Source organism: Oncorhynchus clarkii, chromosome 20, assembly GCF_045791955.1.
Source record: "Oncorhynchus clarkii lewisi isolate Uvic-CL-2024 chromosome 20, UVic_Ocla_1.0, whole genome shotgun sequence".
Classification (NCBI taxonomy): domain Eukaryota; kingdom Metazoa; phylum Chordata; class Actinopteri; order Salmoniformes; family Salmonidae; genus Oncorhynchus; species Oncorhynchus clarkii.
In genome coordinates, this window is record NC_092166.1 from 82249557 (window position 1) to 82276463 (window position 26907).

At 41.9% G+C, this 26907-nt stretch overlaps 1 protein-coding gene across 6 annotated transcripts in view; it reads right to left on the minus strand.

Annotated features, from left to right (window-relative positions):
- LOC139376985 (calcium-activated potassium channel subunit alpha-1-like) overlaps positions 1–14569 on the minus strand; it is a 198021-nt gene extending 183452 nt beyond the window's left edge. For 4 of the 6 annotated variants that reach the window (XM_071120020.1, XM_071120021.1, XM_071120023.1 and 1 more), the window contains exon 1: positions 13679–14569. In XM_071120020.1, coding sequence (XP_070976121.1) covers positions 13679–13969 — 291 coding nt within the window. In that variant the 5' untranslated portion in view covers positions 13970–14569. The remainder of the gene's footprint in view (positions 1–13678) is intronic. The other 2 variants (XM_071120025.1, XM_071120022.1) reach the window with 1 other exon arrangement.
- Positions 14570–26907: the final 12338 nt, after the last annotated feature.

Here is a 26907-nt window from a genome sequence, read left to right on the forward strand (position 1 = left end):
TTTAGATTAACAGGCTTTAGGGTTTATTGTAGGTTTAAATGTGGATTAAATCTCAGTACAGTCAATTTGATTAACAGGCTTTAGGGTTTATTGTAGGTTTAAATGTGGAATAAATCTCAGTACAGTCAATTTGATTAACAGGCTTTAGATTAACAGGCTTTAGATTAACAGGCTTTAGGGTTTATTGTAGGTTTAAAGGTGGATTAAATCTCAGTACAGCACCAGTCAATTTGATTAACAGGCTTTAGATTAACAGGCTTTAGGATTTATTGTAGGTTTAAATGTGGATTAAATCTCAGTACAGCACCAGTCATTCTGATTAACAGGCTTTAGAGTTTATTGTAGATTTAAATGTGGATTAAATCTCAGTACAGCACCAGTCATTCTGATTAACAGGCTTTAGAGTTTATTGTAGATTTAAATGTGGATTAAATCTCAGTACAGCACCAGTCATTCTGATTAACAGGCTTTAGATTAACAGGCTTTAGGGTTTATTGTAGGTTTAAATGTGGATTAAATCTCAGTACAGCACCAGTCATTCTGATTAACAGGCTTTAGAGTTTATTGTAGATTTAAATGTGGATTAAATCTCAGTACAGCACCAGTCATTCTGATTAACAGGCTTTAGAGTTTATTGTAGGTTTAAATGTGGATTAAATCTCAGTACAGCACCAGTCATTCTGATTAACAGGCTTTGGGGTTTATTGTAGATTTAAATGTGGATTAAATCTCAGTACAGCACCAGTCAATTTGATTAACAGGCTTTAGGGTTTTGGGCTAAAGTCTCTCTTCAGATGGGTGCATGTGTGGTGTTTCATCAATAAACAACCTAGTGAGTATCACTAAGACAGTGTGTCAGTCTAGGGACATGCCTGTGGTGTGAACATGGGACTGTGTGTGTACATGGTTCGAGGTCTGATCCGTTTGGCAGACCAGTCACCAGATGTGAATCAAACAGAACGCCCCCTCTCCTCCTCCCTCCATCCCTCCTCCTTTCCTAATTCTCCCTCCTCTCTCATCTTCCTGTCTCTTCACCCTCCTCTCTCCTCTCCTCATCCTCCTCTCTCCTCTCTCATCCTCCTGTCTCTTCACCCTCCTCTCTCTCTCCTCTCATTCTACTGTCTCTTCACCCTCCTCTCTCCTCTCTCATCCTCCTGTCTCTTCACCCTCCTCTCTCCTCTCTCATCATCCTGTCTCTTCACCCTCCTCTCTACCTACACTCTCATTCTACTGTCTCTTCACCCTCCTCTCTCTCTCCTCTCTCATTCTACTGTCTCTTCACCCTCCTCTCTCTCTCCTCTCTCATTCTACTGTCTCTTCACCCTCCTCTCTCTCTCCTCTCTCATTCTACTGTCTCTTCACCCTCCTCTCTCTCTCCTCTCTCATTCTCCTGTCTCTTCTCCGTGCCTATGGTTCTAGACTTGATCAGACCAGACGTGAAGCAGACAGATCCATCGCCCTCTCTCCTCATCCATCCCCCTCTCTCCTCATCCATCCTCTCACACTACCCCCTCCATCCTCCCCTGTCCTCTCCAGTCGTCCTCTCTCCCCACCCTCCTCTTCCTCCTCCTCCCCCTCCTCCACCCCCCTCCCCTCCTCCCTCCACATCTCTAGACATTCTGAGTCACTCAGCAGTGATACACATTGATTAGAGAGGGCATGGATGGGGCCATGGTTTACCCAAATCCCCATCAGTTTAAGGGTAGCATCCCAAATGACACCCTATTCACTTCATAGTGCACTACTTTTGACTAGGACCACCCTAAAAGTAGAGCACTATATAGGGAATAGAGTGCCATTTGGGATGCAAATTCAATTTCAATGCAGACACTCTAAATTCCAATTACATTCTAATTAACTTTTGTTTAAGTTTGCTGCAATTCCAATCCAATTCCAAGTACATTCTCCACTTCCTGCTTGAAATCCAGACTTTAATTTGGAATTAGAAATGTATTTGTAATTGACCCCAACCTGATGCACACTGTGAAGATGATGGGTCCTTGTCCTCCTAGTCAACTTACTGAATGGCTATATGGACCAAACGTGTTCCTTATCTCTTGAATGTCTGTTTTTATTAAACATGAACTGTTCCGCATCTCTTTACTGTCTGTTATTATTAATTATAAACTGGGTGGTTTGAGCCCTGAATGCTGATTGGCTGACAGCCATGGTATATCAGACCATATACCATGGGTATGGCAAAACATGCATTTTTACTGATCTAATTATGTTGTTAACCAGTTTATAATAGCAGCAAGGCATCTCGGAGGTTTGTGCTGTATGGCCAATATACCACGGCTAAGGGCTGTGTCCAGGCACTCTGCTTTGCGTCGTGCATAAGAACAGCCCTTAGCCGTGATATATTGGCCATAGACCACACCCACTCGTGCCTTATTGCTTAAACATGCACTGTTCCTCATCTCTGTTCCGCATCTCGCCCGTTGTTTACCCCTACACAGTTGTCTCAGATCTGTGAAAGAGGAGGTAACGAGGGCAGAGGGGAGGGATTACAGTCAATCTAGGGAATACATCCAAAATAGCACCCTATTCCCTATATAGTGCACTACGTCTGACCAGAGCCTTATGGGCCCTGGTCAAAAATAGTGCACTATGAAGGGAATAGGGTGTCATTTGGGAAGAAGCCCAGAAGTAGAGCTCCCCCATTCTAGAACACTGGAGTGGGTGGGTGGGGGGGTGGGTGGGTGGGGGGGGATATCTCGTTCAGAGAGAGAGAGAGCAACCAACTAAAAACAACAAAGAGAAACAGAACAGATGATTTGGGAAACTAAAAGACCCTGCTCTTATCTCGCTGTTTTGTTTGTGATGCTAATCACATGACTGGGTGGGAAACGGTGTCTCTACACTAACTGTCTCTCTGCTACCCAAGCCAGATCCTGAGCCTAAACAATTGCATAAAGGGTAGGATTTTCTCTTATAATGAAATACTTTGTTTGTTGCTTAGCAACCCCCCCAAAAGATAGTATACATGTATGTGCCTGTTGCCTGGCGACTGACTAACATTACATCTGTAGCCTGGCAACTGACTGACATTACATTTGTTGACTGGCAACTGACTGACATTTTATCAGTTGCCTTTTGACTGACATTACATCTGTTAACTGCCGACTTACTGACATTACATCTGTTGCCTAGCGACTGACTGGAATTATATCTGTTGCCTGTCGACTTACTGACATTACATCTGTTGCCTGGTGACTGACTGACATTACATCTGTTGCCTAGCGACTGACTGACGTTACATTACATCTGATGCCTATCGACTGACTGACATTTTATCAGTTGCCTTTTGACTGGCATTACATCTGTTTCCTGTCGAATGAATGACATTACATTTGTTGCCTAGCGACTGACTGACATTATATCTGTTTCCTGTCGAATGAATGACATTATATCTGTTGCCTAGCGACTGACTGGCATTACATCTGTTGCCTGGCGACTGACTGACGTTACATCTGTTTCCTGACGACTTACTGACATTACATCTGTTGCCTGGTGACTGACTGACATTACATCTGTTGTCTAGCGACTGACTGACATTACATTACATCTGTTGCCTGTAGACTGACTGACATTACATCTGCTGCCTATCGACTGACTGACATTACATCCGTTGCCTAGCGACTGACTGACATTACATCTGTTGCCTGGAGACTGACTGACATTACTTCTGTTGCCAGGCGGCTGACTGACATTGCATCCGTTGCCTAGCGACTGACTGACATTACATCTGTTGCCTGGCGAATGACTGACATTACATCCGTTGCCTGCCAACTGACTGACATTGCATCTGTTGCCTGGCGACTGTCTGACATTACACCTTTGTGTGTGGGTGTGTGATTATTGGGGGGGGGGGTAGTGGAAGAGAGAAGACATGACAGGAGCGAGTGAGTGAGAGAAATGCAAAAGAGGAGAGAGCAGAAGGGAGGGAGAGATGGATGGCACGCGGTGGAGGAAGAGTGATTCATGTTCGTTCGATATGGTTCAGAAAAGTCACTGGCTCACTCATTATTACCTAGTATTTCAGTCTCTCTGTGATTTAACCAACTCCTAGTGTTCCAGTCTCTCTGTGATTTAACCAACTCCTAGTGTTCCAGTCTCTCTGTGATTTAACCAACTCCTAGTGTTCCAGTCTCTCTGTGATTTAACCAACTCCTAGTGTTCCAGTCTCTCTGTGATTTAACCAACTATACTGGTTCAGGTCTCTTAGTGTTGCCTCTACAGTAGTAGTCATCTATACTGGTTCAGGTCTCCTAGTGTTGCCTCTACAGTAGTAATCATCTATACTAGTTCAGGTCTCCTAGTGTTGCCTCTCCAGTAGTAGTCATCTATACTGGTTCAGGTCTCTTAGTGTTGCCTCTACAGTAGTAGTCATCTATACTGGTTCAGGTCTCTTAGTGTTGCCTCTACAGTAGTAGTCATCTATACTGGTTCAGGTCTCTTAGTGTTGCCTCTACAGTAGTAGTCATCTATACTGGTTCAGGTCTCTTAGTGTTGCCACTACAGTAGTAGTCATCTATACTGGTTCAGGTCTCTTAGTGTTGCCTCTACAGTAGTAATCATCTATACTGGTTCAGGTCTCTTAGTGTTGCCTCTACAGTAGTAGTCATCTATACTGGTTCAGGTCTCTTAGTGTTGCCTCTACAGTAGTAGTCATCTATACTGGTTCAGGTCTCTTAGTGTTGCCTCTACAGTAGCTGTCATCTCATCTGCTATTGAAAGTCAACACATCAAAATGAGATACACTGATGATTATTTTATTAAGTAACTCAAATCGGTGTTCTCAAATAAATCCACGCTGATTAGAGTGATTGAATGATCTATAGTAGACATGGTTGATACAATGATTGGTAACAGTGAGAGAGCAGGAGAACGAGAGTGAGAGAGAGAGAGAGAGAGAGAGAGAGCGAGAGAGAGAGAGAGAGACAGAGACAGAGACAGAGACAGAGAGCGAGCGAGCGAGTGAGAGAGAGAGACAGAGAGAGAGAGACAGAGAGAGACAGAGAGAGAGACAGAGAGAGACAGAGAGAGAGAGAGAGAGAGAGAGACAGAGACAGAGACAGAGACAGAGACAGAGACAGAGAGCGAGCGAGCGAGAGAGAGAGAGAGACAGAGACAGAGAGAGAGACAGAGAGAGAGAGAGACAGAGACAGAGAGAGAGACAGAGAGAGAGAGAGAGACAGAGACAGAGAGAGAGACAGAGAGAGAGAGACAGAGAGAGAGAGAGATAGAGAGCGAGCGAGAACACAATTAGACCAAAACGAATCATGAGAAATCAAAAAGATAAGATAATGGCTTGGCACGTTGAAAATAATTAAGAAAAAACAGAGAAAACTAGAAAGCTATTTGGCCCGAAACAGGGAGTACACCATGGCATAATACCTGACCACTGTGACTGACTCAAAATTAAGGAAAGCTTTGACTATGTAAAGACTCAGTGAGCATAGAATTGCTATTGAGAAAGGTCGCCGTAGGCAGACCTGGCTCTCAAGAGAAGACAGGCTATGTGCACCCTGCCCACAAAATGAGGTAGAAACTGAGCTGCACTTCCTAACCTCCTGCCAAATCAATGTATGACCATATTAGAGACACATATTTCCTTCAGATTACACAGACCCACAAAGAATTCGAAAAGAAATCCAATTTTGATAAACTCCCATATCTACTGGGTGAAATTCCACAGTGTGACATCACAGCAGCAAGATTTATGACCTGTTGCCACAAGAAAAGGGCAACCAGTGAAGAACAAAACACCATTGTAAATACAACCCATATTTATGTTTATTTATTCCCCTTTGTACTTTAACTATTTGCACATTGTTACAACACCGTATAAATACATAATATGATATTTGAAATGTCTATTATTTTTATGTGTGATTGTAATATTTCCTGTTGACTTTATTGTTTATTTCACTTTTGTTTATTATCTATTTCACTTGCTTTGGCAATGTTAACATATGTTTCCCATGTCAATAAAGGCTCTTGAATTTAAATGAATTGAAATGGAGAGAGAGAGCGAGAGAGCGAGAGAGAGAGAGAGAGAGAGATCACTGAAGGTCAGAGGATTGTCCTTCCCTCCCTTTGCCATCTCTCTCACTAATGTGCATTAGGCTGGGAGATCATTACTACACTGGAGGATTCAACTAGGAACTCACTGTCTAGCCACATATTTGATGAGTTGTTACCTGTCCTGAACAATGTATTAGATTTTTCTACAAGTTTAGAGGATAAGAATAGGGATTTATCCAAAATCTATTTATCTATCAATACACACCGCTCTCTCGGTGTCTATCTATCAATCTATCAATCTATCTACAGTGGGGAGAACAAGTATTTGATACACTGCCGATTTTGCAGGTTTTCCTACTTACAAAGCATGTTGAGGTCTGTCATTTTTATCATAGGTACACTTCAACTGTGAGAGACGGAATCTAAAACAAAAATCCAGAAAATCACATTGTATGATTTTTAAGTAATTAATTTGCATTTTAATGCATGACATAAGTATTTGATACATCAGAAAAGCAGAACTTAATATTTGGTACAGAAACCTTTGTTTGCAATTACAGAGATCATACGTTTCCTGTAGTTCTTGACCAGGTTTGCACACACTGCAGCAGGGATTTTGGCCCACTCCTCCATACAGACCTTCTCTAGATCCTTCAGGTTTCGGCGCTGTCGCTGGGAAATATGGACTTTCAGCTCCCTCCAAAGATTTTATATTGGGTTCGGGTCTGGAGACTGGCTAGGCCACTCCAGGACCTTGAGATGCTTCTTACGGAGCCACTCCTTAGTTGCCCTGGCTGTGTGTTTCGGGTCGTTGTCATGCTGGAAGACCCACCCACGACCCATCTTCAATGCTCTTACTGAGGAAAGGAGGTTGTTGGACAAGATCTCGCGATACATGGCCCCATCCATCCTCCCCTCAATACGGTGCAGTCGTCCTGTCCCCTTTGCAGAAAAGCAGCCCCAAAGAATGAAGTTGCCACCTCCATGCTTCACGGTTGGGTTGGTGTTCTTGGGGTTGTACTCATCCTTCTTCTTCCTCCAAACACGGCGAGTGGAGTTTAGACCAAAAAGCTCTATTTATGTCTCATCAGACCACATGACCTTCTCCCATTCCTCCTCTGGATTATCCAGATGGTCATTGGCAAACTTCAGACGGGCCTGGACATGCGTGCGCTGCAGGATTTTAATCCATGACGGCGTAGTGTGTTACTAATGGTTTTCTTTGAGACTGTGGTCCCAGCTCTCTTCAGGTCATTGACCAGGTCCTGCCGTGTAGTTCTGGGCTGATCCCTCACCTTCCTCATGATCATTGATGCCCAACGAGGTGAGATCTTGCATGGAGCCCCAGACAGAGGGTGATTGACCGTCATCTTGAACTTCTTCCATTTTCAAATAATTGCGCCAACACTTATTGCCTTCTCACCAAGCTGCTTGCCTATTGTCCCGTAGCCCTCCCAGCCTTGTGCCGATCTACAATTTTATCCCTGATGTCCTTACACAGCTCTCTGAGAGCTGGAATTCTTACTGGTTGGTAGGTGATCAAATACTTATGTAATGCAATAAAATGCAAATGAATTACTTAAAAATCATACAATGTGATTTTCTGGATTTTTGTTTTAGATTCCGTCTCTCACAGTTGAAGTGTACCTATGATAAAAAATTACAGACCTATACATGCTTTGTAAGTAAGAAACTGCAAAATCGGCAGTGTATCAAATACTTGTTCTCCCCACTGTATCTATACATACCGCTCTCTCTGTGTCTATCTATCTATCCATACATACATACATACATACATACATACATACACTCTCTCTGTTTCTATCTCTCTTTTTCTATATATACACTACCATTCAAAGGTTTGGGGTCACTTAGAAATGTCATTGTTTTTGAAATAAAATAACATCAAATTAATCAGAAATACAGTGTAGACATTGTTAATGTGGTAAATTGAATATCTACATAGGTGTCCAGAGGCCCATTATCAGCACCCATCACTCCTGTGTTCCAATGGCACGTTGTGTTAGCTAATCCAAGTTTATCATTTTAAAAGGCTAATTGATCATTAGAAAAACCGCTTTGCAATTAAGTTAGCACAGCTGAAAACTGTTGTTCTGATTAAAGAAGCAATAAAACTGGCCTTCTTTATACTAATTGAGTATCTGGAGCATCAGCATTTGTGGTTTCGATTACAGGCTCAAAATGGCCAGAAACAAATAACTTTCTTCTGAAACTTATCCGTCTATTCTTGTTCTGAGAAATGAAGGCTATTCCATGCGAGAAATTGCCAAGAAACTGAAGATCTCGTGCAACTGTCTGGAATTTTCCAAGCTGTTTAAAGGCAGTCAATGTAGTGTATGTAAACTTCTGATCCACTGGGATTGTGATACAGTGAATTATAAGTGAAATAATCTGTCTGTAAACAATTGTTGGAAAAATGACTTGTGTCATTCACAAAGTAGATGTCCTAACCGACTTGCCAAAACTATAGTTTGTTAACAAGACATTCGTGGAATGGTTGAAAAATGAGTTTTAATGACTTCAACCTAAGTGTATATAAACTTCCGACTTCAACTGTATCTCAGATAGGGGGGGGTGTGGCCTAAGAGGGTTTTATAAATAACCATCAACCACTGGGTCTTGCGACGGGCATACATAGATGACCAGTTTACAGAGGAGTATAGAGTGCAGTGATGTGTCCTATAAGGAGCATTGGTGCCAAATCTGTTGCCGAAATGGTAAAGAACATCTATGTGTAGTGTCATACCCAAGAACACTTGAGGATGGAATCGCTGCCCAAAGGAGCTTCCACAAAGTACTGAGTAAAGGATCTGAATACTTATGTAAAAGTGATATTTCAGTGTTTTATTTTTTAATAAATTAGCAAACATTTCTAAAAAAAAAATTTAAAAAAATGTTAAATCTGTTTTTGCTTTGTCATTATGGGTTATTGTGTGTAGATTTAATTTTTATTTTATTTTTATCCATTTTTGAATAAGGGATAATAACATTTGGAAAAAGTCAAAGGGATCTGAATACTTTCCGAAGGCACCTTAGAAAGTGGATTCGGCTATTTCAGTCACACCCGTTGCTGACAGGTATATAAACTCGAGCACACAGCCAATGCAATCTCCATAGACAAACAGTGGCAGTAGAATGGCCCGTACGGAAGTGCTCAGTGACTTTCAACATGGAACCGTCATAGGATGCCACCTTTCCAAGTCAGTTCGTCAAATTTCTGCTCTGCAAGAGCTGCTCCCGGTCAACTGTAAGTGCTGTTCTTGTGAAGTGGAAACGTCTAGGAGCAACAACGGCTCAGCCGCAAACCGATGTTTAGCCGACACCCACATGGTTTTGGCGGAGACGGAGACGGAGGTGGACCTACATTAGAGCTGTCAAATCCACAAGTAGCTCCCGGCTTTATACCTAAAGCATCAACAGAAATTACATTAACAGTGAGAAGTTAATATACACCTCCATTAGGATGATAAAAGTTCTGATTTCTTCGTGTTAAATAAAAAATAAGATTACGTTCAATTTCTCGATGTGAACTTCTAACGCGAGTGGGGCGGGTTTGGTTTCGTGACAAGGATCGCAAGAGCAACTGCTCACCAACGCAGTTCCACCAACCGACACAGCCAAACCATTGTCTTTGAGGGTGTCAACTTTCGCCGGTTAATGAGGGTGTCAGCAATCGCCTGTTAATGAGAGTGTCAGCAATCGCCTGTTAATGAGGGTGTCAGCAATCGCCTGTTAATGAGGGTGTCAGCAATCGCCTGTTAATGAGAGTGTCAGCAATCGCCTGTTAATGAGGGTGTCAGCAATCGCCTGTTAATGAGGGTGTCAGCAATCGCCGGTTAATGAGGGTGTCAGCTATCGCCTGTTAATGAGGGTGTCAGCAATCGCCTGTTAATGAGGGTGTCGGCAATCGCCAGTTAATACTTCATCTGATTGAATCTAGGCCTTGATCACTACAGTGACGCACAGTATTGTGCTGGCAACTGATTTTTGATGAATGTCTCATTGACAGACAGCAATGAGAGACTGGTGTAATAGCAGCAGCAGCTAGCATTATCCCAGCTAGCACTATTCTGGACTGACTGACGGAAGCCTGTCAACTGTATGTGTGTGTGTGTGTGTGTGTGTGTGTGTGTGTGTGTGTGTGTGTGTGTGTGTGTGTGTGTGTGTGTGTGTGTGTTGGTTCTTCCAACCTTGCGGGGACAATTTTAAGTTGAATCAAATCAAAGAGTAGCAGTGGTGTAGAAGGTGGAGGGGGGCAGGGGGGCAATGCAAAGGGGAGGGGGGGAGGGCAATGCAAAAAGTCTGGGCAGCCATTTCACTAGATGGTCAGGAGTCTTATGGCTTGGGGGTAGAATCTGTTTAGGAGCCTCTTGGGCCTAGACTTGGCATTCCGGTACCGCTTGCCGTGTGGTAGCAGAGAGAACAGTCTATGACTAGGGTGGATGGAGTCTTTGACAATTTTTTAGGGCCTTCCTCTGACACCGCCCGGTATAGAGGTCCTGGATGGCAGGAAGCTTGGCTCCAGTGATGTACTGGACCGTACGCACCACCCTCTGCAGTGCCTTGCGGTCGGAGGCCGAGCAGTTGCCATACCAGGCAATGATGCAACCATGCTCTTGATGGTGCAGGTGTATACACTTTTGAGGATCTGAAGACCCATGACAAATCTTTTCAGTCTCCTGAGGGGGAATAGGTTTTGTTGTGCACGCTTCACGACTGTCTTGGTGTGCTTGGACCATGTTAGTTTGTTGGTGATGTGGACACCAAGGAACTTGAAGCTCTCAACTTGCTCCACTGCATCCCTGTCGATGAGAATGGGGGCGTGCTCGGTCCTCTTTTTCCTGTAGTCCACAATTAACTCCTTTGTCTTAATCACATTGAGGGAGAGGTTGTTGTCCTGGCACCACATGGACAGGTCTCTGACCTCCTCCCTATCGGCCGTCTCGTTGTTGTCGGTTATCAGGCCTACCACTGTTGTATCTTCTGCGAATTTAATGATGGTGTTGGAGTCGTGCCTGGCCGTGCAGTGAACAGGGAGTGCAGTAGGGGGCTTAGCATGCACCCCTGAGGGGCCCCTGTGTTGAGGATCAGTGTGGCGGATGTGTGTGTTACCTACCCTTACGACCTGGGGGCGGCCCGTCAGGAAACCCAGGATCCAGTTGCAGAGGGAGGTGTTTAGTCCCAGGGTCCTTAGCTTAGTGATGAGCTTTGTGGGCACTATGGTGTTGAACACTGAGCTGTAGTCAATGAAAAGCATTCTCACATAGCTGTTCCTTTTGTCCAGTTGGGAAAAGGCAGTGTGGAGTGCAATAGAGATTGCATCATCTGTAGATCTGTTGGGGCGGTATGCAAATTGGAGTGGGTCTAGGGTTTCTGGGGTGATGGTGTTGATGTGAGCCATGACCAGCCTTTCAAAACACTTCATGGCTACAGACGTGAGTGCTTCGGGTTGGTAGTCATTTAGGCAGGTTACCTTAGTGTTCTTGGGCACAGGGACTATGGTGGTCTGCTTGAAACATGTTGGTATTACAGACTTGGCCAGGGACAGGTTGAAAATGTCAGTAAAGACACTTGCCGGTGTACACTTGATCGGAGTACACGTCCTGGTAATCCGTCTGTCCCTGCGGCCTTGTGAAGGTTGATCTGTCTAAAGGTCTTACTCACATCGGCTGCAGAGAGCGTGATCACACAGTCTTCCAGTACAGCTGGTGCTCTCATGCATGTTTCAGCGTTATTTGCCTCGAAGCGAGCATAGAAGTAGTTTAGCTCGTCTGGTAGGCTTCTGTCACTAGGCAGCTCTCGGCTGTGCTTCCCTTTGTAGTCTGTAATGGTTTTCAGGCCCTGCCACATCCGACAAATGTCAGAGCTGGTATAGTACGACTCGATCTTAGTCCAGTATTGATGCTTTGTGTGTTTGATGGTTCGTCGGAGGGCATAGCGGGATTTCTTCTAAGCTTCCGGGTTAGAGTCCCGCTCCTTGAAAGCGGCAGCTCTAGCCTTTAGCTTAGTGCGAATGCTGCCTGTAATCCATGGCTTCTGGTTGAGGTATGTACATACGGTCACTGTGGGGATGACATCATCAATGCACTTATTGATGAAGCCAATGACAGATGTGGTGTACTCCACAATGCCATTTGAGAAATCCCGGAACATATTCCAGTCTGCCAGCAAAACAGTCCTGTAGCTCAGCAACTGCTTCATCTGACCACTTTTTCATTGACCGAGTCACTTCCTGCTCTAATCTTTGCTTGTAAGAAGAAATCAAGAGGATGGAATTATGGTCAGATTTGCCAAATGGAGGACGAGGGAGAGCTTTGTATGCGTCTCTGTGTGTGGAATGTAGGTGGTCCAGAGTTATTTTCCCTTTTGTTGCACATTTAACATGCTGATAGAAATTTGGTAAAAACTGATTTAAATTTCTCTGCATTAAAGTCCCCGGCTACTAGGAGCATCGCTTCTGGGTGAGCGTTTTCTTGTTTGCTTATGACGGAATACAACTCATTCAATGCTATCTGAGGTGATATGTATTCAATGCTATCTGAGGTGATATGTATTCAATGCTATCTGAGGTGATATGTATTCAATGCTATCTGAGGTGATATGTATTCAATGCTATCTGAGGTGATATGTATTCAATGCTATCTGAGGTGATATGTATTCAATGCTATCTGAGGTGATATGTATTCAATGCTATCTGAGGTGATATGTATTCAATGCTATCTGAGGTGATATGTATTCAATGCTATCTGAGGTGATATGTATTCAATGCTATCTGAGGTGATATGTATTCAATGCTATCTGAGGTGATATGTAAACAGCTACGAAGAATACAGATGAGATCTCTCTCGGTAGGGGTTAGGGGTTAGGTTTAAGGTTAGGGTTACAATTAGAGTTAAAATTAGGGTTAGGGTAAGTGGTTGGTGGTTTAGGGTTAGGAGTTAGGTTTAGGGTTTGCGTAATGGGTTAAGGTTAGGGTTATGGTAAGGGTTTAAAACAGGCCTAAATTGCAGGCCTACTGGTGTCAATGGCCTTAACAAATTTCTTTGGCGCTAATTCTGCTCATGTAATTTGAGATAACGAGATGACACATGGTTGTAAGAGATACTAATGTGTTTGTTCATTCTCAACCAACATTATGCAAAATATGTCCTAAAAAAATAGTGTCCTATGTAACCGGTGTGAAATGGCTAACTATTTAGCGGTACATGCTAGTAGCGTTTCAATCAGTGAGGTCACTCGTTCTTAAAACATTTATGCACGCCAAGTAGTTGTTTCCCTTGCTCTGTAAGGGCCGCTGCTTCTGTGCAGCGATAGGTAACGATGCTTCAGGGGTGACAATGTTATGCTTTTGTTATAACTGTGTTAAGGGTTAGAACTGTTATTGTTTCATTTGGGGGAAAAGGAAACAATGTTGTTCCTGGTGATTTGTTGGGTGGGGAAACATTATTGCACAGGGACTGTCAGGATCATAGGCTTATAGCAAATAATAAAATACACAAATCCTGAATCCAAATGATATGAAGCCACAGTACCACACTAAAACAGCGACACAGACAATAGTTAATTTCTGTCACAAGTTGTGAATGCATTGGAAAAGTGCTGCTGTGGACACATGGATATGACCAACCTTTTTTTTGGTATTACAGTGGCAGCAGACGGTCCACAGGTAGTTGAGAGATCTCCAGAGCAGAATGATGAAGAGACCCCCAAAGAACGTAACCATGGAGGAGGCGAGGAAAGCCCACCACATGCGCTGCCCGTTGCTATCACAGGGCACATCTGGGGAGAACGGGATGATCACATCCATCTTGGATATGCGGATAGAGGGAGAGTCCGGATAGTAACTATGTTTACCTTTAGGCATTATTCTGAGGCTACCGATGCCCAGGGATATGTTGCCATGTTCTATAACTAGCATCCAGACTCTTTGAGTAGTTCCAGACAGTGTCCCCTACCCCACAATTCAGCCATATCGCTTAAACTAACTACCTTCTTCTTCCTCTACTCTGCCCGGTTCGTTTTCATCAGTCCTTCTTCTATGTAAATGTTGTGTTCTCAGCGACCTGTTACTCACAAACTTCACTTCAAATGACAGGATGTGTTCGTTCCATATACAGCAGTCATTCACACATCGTTAAAGAAGACATGTCTAAATGCGAATTGTGTGTAAAAAAAAAAAAAGAATCTGATATTTCTTTAAAACTCTTTCATTAAAATTCCATATAGGAAATCCAATTACTGTTCTTCTTTGCTTGTTTGTTCTGGTGTAAGGGTTTAATACTTCCAGAAAAGGCAGCTCTTATCTTCGCGCAACCTGTCGATCAGGTTCCTGCATCTGGTAACCGAATAGCGTAAAGCGCAATCGATGGGTAGCCCTCGCTCACAAAACTCCACCTTGTTGAGAACCGGGTCCGTTACTTCTGGTACATTTAGCGCTCTCGCTAGCTGTTGAAGACTACTTCCTGTCTTTATAACCGCGATTTTCTCATTTATTCCCTTTCAGAAAAGATTTGCGATAACGCTTTCCATAGGTTTGTTGTCCTCTTCTTGCTTCAGCGGCGGCCAGCTGATATGCGGCTACCGGGTCAGATCTGTTTGGAAGATGGCTAGGGAGATGTACAGGTAGCAGGGGTGGAGCCATCAACAACATCTGACCGACTCATATGTTTCGGTGGTCCTCAAACATCATCCTGTCAGTGATTCTACGGCGACGTCCCTTCTCATTCGATTCGTAGTTATTTTTAAAATATATTTATGAGCACTTTCTACAGGCTATTAAGATAGCAAGATAATGGATACACACACTGGTTTTATTTATCTGCGTATCGGCGTAATTTTCCAATGGATTATATAATAGTATTATTATTGATTATTTAGAATAGCCTACATGTCTTGCTTCGAATGCGCACAAAACCCATTATTTTAAAAGCGTTTCGTGTCTGAGGGAGGATGAGGAGAGGATGCATTTTTTTCCCCGAAAATAATACAACAGGACCATGCTGTCCACACCTCGGCCTTGAATAGGACCTGTTGATTAGTCACGCCTAGCAATCTGTTGCTCTTTTTGTTGTTGTCAAGAAAACAAGTCGGCCACGTACAATTTCCGTGGTAATAGCTTTGCCACATATAAACAAAAATAATGGTCATACAACATGTTTAATTTAAAGCATGATTCTATTAATTAATTTTAAAGATGTACTAGGATGATATAATGAAGCAAATATGCAATTAAATCAATTCATAGCTCGGGAAAATTATGCTGTTACACTTGTAGTTTAAATATATAAATAAAGCGTTTTTATTCTGCACTTTTAGTCCCAAAAAATGTATATGAATTTACAAATCTATGAACCGGAGATTTTGCTCTCCCTGGTGGTCACACATTGCATCTATTGCCTCATCTTTGGATTCATGAGCCTGCTGCGGCAGAGAAGACATGCACGCCTCGATTCAAATTCCCAATGGATTGGATCTGGAAATAGGACAGAACATTTACGCACACATCCAAAGTACAGTTTCACGTGGCGTCTCTTCTACGTCTTTAAAGAAGAAACCATAGAAGAAGAAAAACAACATTATTCAAACGGAGACTATAGAAAGATGCAGATACTAGATGGTATGTCTGTTGGTACAGTTAGACTATTCATTTAAATCAATCACATTCATTTTATAGAGCTCTTTTTACATCAGCAGTTGTCACAAAGTGCTCTACAGATACCCAGTCTAAAACCACAAAGAGCAAGGAATGCAGAGGCAGAACCACAGTGGAAAAACTCAGTAGAAAGGCAGGAACCTAGGAAGAAACCTACAGAGGAACCAGGCTCCGATGGGTGGCCAGTCCTCTTCTAGCTGTACCAGGTAGAGAGGAACCAGGCTCCTAGGGGTGGCCAGTCCTCTTCTAGCTGTACCAGGTAGAGAGGAACCAGGCTCTGAGGGGTGGCCAGTCCTCTTCTAGTTGTACCAGGTAGAGAGGAACCAGGCTCCTGGGGGTGGCCAGTCCTCTTCTATCTGTACCAGGTAGATAAGGAACCAGGCTCCGAGGGGTGGCCAGTCCTCTTCTAGTTGTACCAGGTAGAGAGGAACCAGGCTCCTAGGGGTGGCCAGTCCTCTTATATCTGTACCAGGTAGAGAGGAACCAGGCTCCTAGGGGTGGCCAGTTCTCTTCTATCTGTACCAGGTAGAGAGGAATCAGGCTCCGAGGGGTGGCCAGTCCTCTTCTATCTGTACCAGGTAGAGAGGAACCAGGCTCCTAGGGGTGGCCAGTCCTCTTATGGCTGTACCGTGTGTAAAAGAGACATAACATTAACATACAGACATGATGGGCCTAAAGTATATGACATCACATCCTGTATGGACACATTGGCTTCTTCTATAGACCAGTCCAAATACACCAGTACCAAAGGGGACAGAGTGTAAGTCAGATGAGGAGTGGGATGTCTTGGACTGTTACTCCTGTGGCCAGACCTCCATCTGAGTGTTCATCACTCTTGGTCCTTTAAATTGTACCATTGTACCATTGGCTTCACTTTGTTCTTGGTCCAATATAGTCATGATCTGTGCATTGGTACAATGGTACAATATAAATGCTAATTACAATTAAAACGAATCAAATGAACTTTCATAACATAAATAGTAGAATTTCATTGAAAAGTGAGAAGATGAAATGTTGTAATCATTTTTTTTTAAAGTAAAGTATTGTACCAGCATACCTATGTCTATGTATGTAAAGCCTACATTCTTCAAATTAATTGATCTTCTTCTAGTTTGCCGAATTCAAACCCCTTAATTAAAACATATTCTCAATTTCTGGTAATAAAAATATGCCAATAAAGGCAACAAATTAATTAAATGTTAGGAACATTGAACAACACATACGGTGAAACTATCGTACCGACGGTTAAAAATGATTGGATCTGAAAGTCGACAGATAAATGGTGCCAAACAGTACGTTGTTATTTTGGCCCAACGTACAGAAGGAAACATTGAGAACTACGGAATAGGGTGCTATTTCTGATGTAACCTCAGAGTTTATTAGCAAACAGTGTTGTTGTTATATTATTGATCAGGTTGGATCACGTACCCATGGATAAGTGGATCATACGTCACCTTTCCTACCAAGTGTTGACAGGTTGTGTAGATACAGTGCCTTGCGAAAGTATTCGGCCCCCTGGAACTTTGCGACCTTTTGCCACATTTCAGGCTTCAAACATAAAGATATAAAACTGTATATTTTTGTGAAGAATCAACAACAAGTGGGACACAATCATGAAGTGGAACGACATTTATTGGATATTTCAAACTTTTTTAACAAATCAAAAACTGAAAAATTGGGCGTGCAAAATTATTCAGCCCCTTTACTTTCAGTGCAGCAAACTCTCTCCAGAAGTTCAGTGAGGATCTCTGAATGATCCAATGTTGACCTAAATGACTAATGATGATAAATACAATCCACCTGTGTGTAATCAAGTCTCCGTATAAATGCACCTGCACTGTGATAGTCTCAGAGGTCCGTTAAAAGCGCAGAGAGCATCATGAAGAACAAGGAACACACCAGGCAGGTCCGAGATACTGTTGTGAAGAAGTTTAAAGCCGGATTTGGATACAAAAAGATTTCCCAAGCTTTAAACATCCCAAGGAGCACTGTGCAAGCGATAATATTGAAATGGAAGGAGTATCAGACCACTGCAAATCTACCAAGACCTGGCCGTCCCTCTAAACTTTCAGCTCATACAAGGAGAAGACTGATCAGAGATGCAGCCAAGAGGCCCATGATCACTCTGGATGAACTGCAGATATCTACAGCTGAGGTGGGAGACTCTGTCCATAGGACAACAATCAGTCGTATATTGCACAAATCTGGCCTTTATGGAAGAGTGGCAAGAAAGCCATTTCTTAAAGATATTCATAAAAAGTGTCGTTTAAAGTTTGCCACAAGCCACCTGGGAGACACACCAAACATGTGGAAGAAGGTGCTCTGGTCAGATGAAACCAAAATTGAACTTTTTGGCAACAATGCAAAACGTTATGTTTGGCGTAAAAGCAACACAGCTGAACACACCATCCCCACTGTCAAACATGGTGGTGGCAGCATCATGGTTTGGGCCTGCTTTTCTTCAGCAGGGACAGGGAAGATGGTTAAAATTGATGGGAAGATGGATGGAGCCAAATACAGGACCATTCTGGAAGAAAACCTGATGGAGTCTGCAAAAGACCTGAGACTGGGACGGAGATTTGTCTTCCAACAAGACAATGATCCAAAACATAAAGCAAAATCTACAATGGAATGGTTCAAAAATAAACATATCCAGGTGTTAGAATGGCCAAGTCAAAGTCCAGACCTGAATCCAATCGAGAATCTGTGGAAAGAACTGAAAACTGCTGTTCACAAATGCTCTCCATCCAACCTCACTGAGCTCGAGCTGTTTTGGGAAAATGGGAAAAAATGTCAGTCTCTCGATGTGCAAAACTGATAGAGACATACCCCAAGCGACTTACAGCTGTAATCGCAGCAAAAGGTGGCGCTACAAAGTATTAACTTAAGGGGGCTGAATAATTTTGCACGCCTAATTTTTCAGTTTTTGATTTGTTAAAAAAGTTTGAAATATCCAATAAATGTCGTTCCACTTCATGATTGTGTCCCACTTGTTGTTGATTCTTCACAAAACAATACAGTTTTATATCTTTATGTTTGAAGCCTGAAATGTGGCAAAAGATCGCAAAGTTCAAGGGGGACGGATACTTTCGCAAGGCACTGTAGAAGCAACTATGAATCTTCTAGAGAACTCCGTCAGGAATCCAAAGGGCTTCACTTTGTTCTTGGTCCAATAGAGTCATGATCTGTGCAAATGTAGGACAGGCTTCCCCCTTGGACGATACCTGCAATACAAAAAGACGGTTTGAAAATCTGGACCGTACAGTGTCTCAGTGTAAAGTGATCTATGATCAGGTCCACCTCTGTCTATGTAATCTTAATCGTTATGTTTAGGGATATCTCTATGTAATCTTATTCATTATGATTAGGTCCCTGTGCTTTGGTTTTGTTTAGTGACTGAACTAAAATCAGTTTAGCCTTTTAGATTATAAGTCGGTCCCTACAGTATGTTTTGGTTAATCATGTCACATGGTTTAACCATCCATCCTCATACAATTACTTTTTTACTTATGCTTTAAAAGGTGGTTATGGTGATGGTTGTGTTATGATGGCGTGAACCACTGCTTTTAATCAGGGCAAGGTGTCTGGTAACATGACCGAATACAAACAGTGCAGCTATTCCCTTCGCAAGGCTATCAAACAAGCTAAGCGCCAGTACAGAGACAAAGTAGAATCTCAATTCAACGGCTCAGACACAAGAGGCATGTGGCAGGGTCTACAGTCAATCACGGACTACAGGAAGAAATCCAGCCCAGTCACGGACCAGGATGTCTTGCTCCCAGGCAGACTAAATAACTTTTTTGCCCGCTTTGAGGACAATACAGTGCCACTGACACGGCCTGCAACGAAAACATGCGGTCTCTCCTTCACTGCAGCCGAGGTGAGTAAGACATTTAAACGTGTTAACCCTCGCAAGGCTGCAGGCCCAGACGGCATCCCCAGCCGCGCCCTCAGAGCATGCGCAGACCAGCTGGCCGGTGTGTTTACGGACATATTCAATCAATCCCTATACCAGTCTGCTGTTCCCACATGCTTCAAGAGGGCCACCATTGTTCCTGTTCCCAAGAAAGCTAAGGTAACTGAGCTAAACGACTACCGCTCCGTAGCACTCACATCCGTCATCATGAAGTGCTTTGAGAGACTAGTCAAGGACCATATCACCTCCACCCTACCTGACACCCTAGACCCACTCCAATTTGCTTACCGCCCAAATAGGTCCACAGACGATGCAATCTCAACCACACTGCACACTGCCCTAACCCATCTGGACAAGAGGAATACCTATGTGAGAATGCTGTTCATCGACTACAGCTCGGCATTCAACACCATAGTACCCTCCAAGCTCGTCATCAAGCTCGAGACCCTGGGTCTCGACCCCGCCCTGTGCAACTGGGTACTGGACTTCCTGACGGGCCGCCCCCAGGTGGTGAGGGTAGGCAACAACATCTCCTCCCCGCTGATCCTCAACACTGGGGCCCCACAAGGGTGCGTTCTGAGCCCTCTCCTGTACTCCCTGTTCACCCACGACTGCGTGGCCACGCACGCCTCCAACTCAATCATCAAGTTTGCGGACGACACAACAATGGTAGGCTTGATTACCAACAACGACGAGACGGCCTATAGGGAGGAGGTGAGGGCCCTCGGAGTGTGGTGTCAGGAAAATAACCTCACACTCAACGTCAACAATACTAAGGAGATGATTGTGGACTTCAGGAAACAGCAGAGGGAACACCCACATCGATGGAACAGTAGTGGAGAGGGTAGCAAGTTTTAAGTTCCTCGGCATACACATCACAGACAAACTGAATTGGTCCACTCACACAGACAGCATCGTGAAGAAGGCGCAGCAGCGCCTCTTCAACCTCAGGAGGCTGAAGAAATTCGGCTTGTCACCAAAAGCACTCACAAACTTCTACAGATGCACAATCGAGAGCATCCTGGCGGGCTTTATCACCGCCTGGTATGGCAACTGCACCGCCCTCAACCGTAAGGCTCTCCAGAGGGTAGTGAGGTCTGCACAACGCATCACCGGGGGCAAACTACCTGCCCTCCAGGACACCTACACCACCCGATGTCACAGGAAGGCCATAAAGATCATCAAGGACATCAACCACCCGAGCCACTGCCTGTTCACCCCGCTATCATCCAGAAGGCGAGGTCAGTACAGGTGAATCAAAGCTGGGACCGAGAGACTGAAAAACAGCTTCTATCTCAAGGCCATCAGACTGTTAAACAGCCACCACTAACACTGAGTGGCTGCTGCCAATACACTGACACTGACTCAACTCCAGCCACTTTAATAATGGGAATTGATGGGAAATGATGTAAATATATCACTAGCCACTTTAAACAATGCTACCTTATATAATGTTACTTACCCTACATTATTCATCTCATATGCATACGTATATACTGTACTCTATACTGTACTCTCGACTGTATCCTTATGTAATACATGTATCACTAGCCACTTTAAACTATGCCACTTTGTTTACATACTCATCTCATTTGTACATACTGTACTCGATACCATCTACTGTATCTTGCCTATGCTGCTCTATACCATCACTCATTCATATATCCTTATGTACATATTCTTTATCCCCTTACACTGTGTACAAGACAGTAGTTTTGGAATTGTTAGTTAGATTACTTGTTATTACTGCATTGTCGGAACTAGAAGCACAAGCATTTCGCTACACTCGCATTAACATCTGCTAACCATGTGTATGTGACAAATAAAATTTGATTGATTGATTGATTGATTGGTTATGGTGATGGTTATGTTGATGGTTATGTTATGATGGTCATGGTGATGGTTATGTTATGATGGTTATGGTGATGGTTATGTTGATGGTTATGGTGATGGTTATGTTGATGGTTATGGTGATGGTTATGTTGATGGTTGTTTATGATGGTTATGTTGATGGTTATGTTGATGGTTGTGTTATGATGGTTATGGTGATGGTTATGTTGATGGTTATGTTATGACGGTTATGGTGATGGTTATGTTATGATGGTTATGGTGTTGGTATGTTGATGGTTATTTATGATGGTTATGTTATGATGGTTATGTTATGATGGTTATGTTGATGGTTATGTTGATGGTTGTGTTATGATGGTTATGGTGATGGTTATGTTGATGGTTATGTTATGATGGTTATGGTGATGGTTATGTTATGATGGTTATGGTGATGGTTATGTTATGATGGTTATGTTATGATGGTTATGTTATGATGGTTATGTTATGATGGTTATGTTATGATGGTTATGGTGATGGTTATGTTATGATGGTTATGTTATGATGGTTATGGTGATGGTTATGTTATGATGGTTATGGTGATGGTTATGTTATGATGGTTATGGTGATGGTTATGTTATGATGGTTATGTTATGATGGTTATGTTATGATGGTTATGGTGATGGTTATGTTATGATGGTTATGTTATGATGGTTATGGTGATGGTTATGTTATGATGGTTATGTTATGATGGTTATGGTGATGGTTATGGTGATGGTTATGTTATGATGGTTATGTTATGATGGTTATGGTGATGGTTATGGTGATGGTTATGTTATGATGGTTATGTTATGATGGTTATGGTGATGGTTATGTTATGATGGTTATGTTATGATGGTTATGGTGATGGTTATGGTGATGGTTATGTTATGATGGTTATGTTGATGGTTATGTTATGATGGTTATGTTATGATGGTTATGTTATGATGGTTATGGTGATGGTTATGCTATGATGGTTATGTTATGATGGTTATGGTGATGGTTATGTTATGATGGTTATGTTATGATGGTGATGGTGATGGTTATGTTATGATGGTTATGGTGATGGTTATGTTATGATGGTTATGTTATGATGGTTATGGTGATGGTTATGTTATGATGGTTATGTTATGATGGTTATGTTATGATGGTTATGTTATGATGGTTATGTTATGATGGTTATGTTATGATGGTTATGGTGATGGTTATGTTATGATGGTTATGTTATGATGGTTATGGTGATGGTTATGTTATGATGGTTATGGTGATGGTTATGTTATGATGGTTATGGTGATGGTTATGTTATGATGGTTATGTTATGATGGTTATGTTATGATGGTTATGGTGATGGTTATGTTATGATGGTTATGTTATGATGGTTATGGTGATGGTTATGTTATGATGGTTATGTTATGATGGTTATGGTGATGGTTATGGTGATGGTTATGTTATGATGGTTATGTTATGATGGTTATGGTGATGGTTATGTTATGATGGTTATGTTATGATGGTTATGGTGATGGTTATGTTATGATGGTTATGTTATGATGGTTATGGTGATGGTTATGGTGATGGTTATGTTATGATGGTTATGTTGATGGTTATGATGGTTATGTTATGATGGTTATGTTATGATGGTTATGGTGATGGTTATGCTATGATGGTTATGTTATGATGGTTATGGTGATGGTTATGTTATGATGGTTATGTTATGATGGTGATGGTGATGGTTATGTTATGATGGTTATGGTGATGGTTTTGTTATGATGGTTATGGTGATGGTTATGTTATGATGGTTATGTTATGATGGTTATGGTGATGGTTATGTTATGATGGTTATGTTATGATGGTTATGGTGATGGTTATGTTATGATGGTTATGGTGATGGTTATGTTATGATGGTTATGTTATGATGGTTATGGTGATGGTTATGTTATGATGGTTATGGTGATGGTTATGGTGATGGTTATGTTATGATGGTTATGGTGATGGTTATGTTATGATGGTTATGTTATGATGGTTATGGTGATGGTTATGTTATGATGGTTATGGTGATGGTTATGTTATGATGGTTATGGTGATGGTTATGTTATGATGGTTATGGTGATGGTTATGTTATGATGGTTATGTTATGATGGTTATGTTATGATGGTTATGTTATGATGGTTATGTTATGATGGTTATGTTATGATGGTTATGGTGATGGGTATGTTATGATGGTTATGTTATGATGGTGATGGTGATGGTTATGTTATGATGGTTATGGTGATGGTTATGTTATGATGGTTATGGTGATGGTTATGTTATGATGGTTATGGTGATGGTTATGTTATGATGGTTATGGTGATGGTTATGGTGATGGTTATGGTGATGGTTATGTTATGATGGTTATGGTGATGGTTATGTTATGATGGTTATGGTGATGGTTATGGTGATGGTTATGTTATGATGGTGATGGTGATGGTTATGTTATGATGGTTATGGTGATGGTTATGTTATGATGGTTATGGTGGTGGTTATGTTATGATGGTTATGGTGATGGTTATGTTATGATGGTTATGGTGATGGTTATGTTATGATGGTTATGGTGATGGTTATGTTATGATGGTTATGTTATGATGGTTATGTTATGATGGTTATGGTGATGGTTATGTTATGATGGTTATGGTGATGGTTATGTTATGATGGTTATGGTGATGGTTATGTTATGATGGTTATGTTATGATGGTTATGGTGATGGTTATGTTATGATGGTTATGGTGATGGTTATGTTATGATGGTTATGGTGATGGTTATGTTATGATGGTTATGGTGATGGTTATGTTATGATGGTTATGGTGATGGTTATGTTATGATGGTTATGGTGATGGTTATGGTGATGGTTATGTTATGATGGTTATGGTGATGGTTATGTTATGATGGTTATGTTATGATGGTTATGTTATGATGGTTATGGTGATGGTTATGTTATGATGGTTATGGTGATGGTTATGTTATGATGGTTATGTTATGATGGTTATGGTGATGGTTATGTTATGATGGTTATGTTATGATGGTTATGGTGATGGTTATGTTATGATGGTTATGTTATGATGGTTATGTTATGATGGTTATGGTGATGGTTATGTTATGATGGTTATGGTGATGGTTATGTTATGATGGTTATGGTGATGGTTATTTTATGATGGTTATGGTGATGGTTATGTTATGATGGTTATGGTGATGGTTATGTTATGATGGTTATGGTGATGGTTATTTTATGATGGTTATGGTGATGGTTATGTTATGATGGTTATGGTGATGGTTATGGTGATGGTTATGGTGATGGTTATGTTATGATGGTTATGGTGATGGTTATGTTATGATGGTTATGGTGATGGTTATGGTGATGGTTATGGTGATGGTTATGGTGATGGTTATGTTATGATGGTTATGGTGATGGTTATGGTGATGGTTATGGTGATGGTTATGGTGATGGTTATGTTATGATGGTTATGGTGATGGTTATGGTGATGGTTATGGTGATGGTTATGGTTATGGTGATGGTTATGGTGATGGTTATGTTATGATGGTTATGGTGATGGTTATGGTGATGGTTATGGTGATGGTTATGGTGATGGTTATGGTGATGGTTATGTTATGATGGTTATGGTGATGGTTATGGTGATGGTTATGGTGATGGTTATGGTGATGGTTATGGTGATGGTTATGTTATGATGGTTATGGTGATGGTTATGGTGATGGTTATGGTGGTGGTTATGTTATGATGGTTATGGTGATGGTTATGGTGATGGTTATGGTGATGGTTATGGTGATGGTTATGGTGATGGTTCACTGTGAAGCTGTTGTTATTTTCTGTATTATTATATATGTTTTACCTCGGTTAAATGAAGCAAAGATTGATAACTTTTTTTTCTAATTTGGCACACGGTGTGCTTGGTCAAAGAATTATGGCACCGATTGGCCTATAGGTGGCGCTGTTATAAGCAGTCTCTCTTAAACCCTTATATCCTTTGTTTGTTATTACACACAATTTATTGAGACTGAAGTGCATGTATACTAGTAAAACATAGTTTGAAAATTAGGCTATAAAATGTAGACAGTTTGATGCTGTGAAATGTAGACAGTTTGATGCTATAAAATGTAGACAGTTTGATGCTATGAAAATGTAGACAGTTTGAGGCTATGAAAATGTAGACAGTTTGATGCTATGAAAATGTAGACAGTTTGAGGCTAGGAAAATGTAGACAGTTTGATGCTATGAAAATGTAGACAGTTTGAGGCTAGGAAAATGTAGACAGTTTGAGGCTAGGAAAATGTAGACACTGCATCTCAGTGCAAGAGGTGTCACTGCTGTTCCTGGTTCGAATACCAGCTGCATTCCATCCGGCTCTGCTAGGGAGTCCCATACGCCGGCGCACAGTTGGCCCAGCATCGTCCGGGTTTGGCTGGGGTAAGCTGTCATTGTGAATAAGAATTTGTTCTTAAAACTGACTTGCCTAGTTAAAAAAATATATATAATTTAGTGTTATACAGTAGATAAAACGTTCACATAGGGGTGGTAATTTTGAACTCAGTCTTCTCCAGACAGAATGCAGGTGGATGTTCTATTTAAAAACGTTCTACCCATCAGGCATGTTAGCAGATGATGTTACTCTTCAATAACACAGACCCCGAAGCAAATCCGGAGGAGGAAAATAGGTTTAGTTAAATTGAACAAACCATGTGGAGAGGTACGTATAGCAGGGGAGATGTTCATTCTCCCCTGTCCTCAGTGATTCTCTCCAGTGATTCTCTCCAGTGATTCTCTCCACAGAACAAAGCGACAGGATGTATTTTTATTACCCAGCTCTAGCCTGTGGTTGACCAATTAGAATTCATTGCAATAAAACTGGGCCAATGGCCAAATAACAAGTATCCTATTTCAGATTCAATGTCTAAACAATTTGGACCAATGAGAACTTGCCATGTAGCTATGAGTCCTGGACTGACATTCCTAACAGATTCTAAACAGATGTTGAACTGAAAAACAATTATTTCCGTTGATCGTTAATTCTAGTCGTCTTGTCCTCTGCGTCCTTATTTATTCTGAGGAAATGTTCACCTTGGTATATGTAAAATAAATCCTCTATGATATTTCTCTGTCCGCTTTTTATATATTTTTGTACATAATCTAGATCATGCATTCTATTGTATTAGGTAGTGATTCATAGATTTTCTGAAGTGTCTTCTTGCTTGATGTGACATATGCAATTATCCTTGAAATAGAAGCCAGGTGTGTGTGTGTGTGTGTGTGTGTGTGTGTGTGTGTGTGTGTGTGTGTGTGTGTGTGTGTGTGTGTGTGTGTGTGTGTGTGTGTGTGCCGATTGATTTACACTATGATTTTTGGGGAGGCATCTTTATTTTGCATTCAAGACTCAGTTTT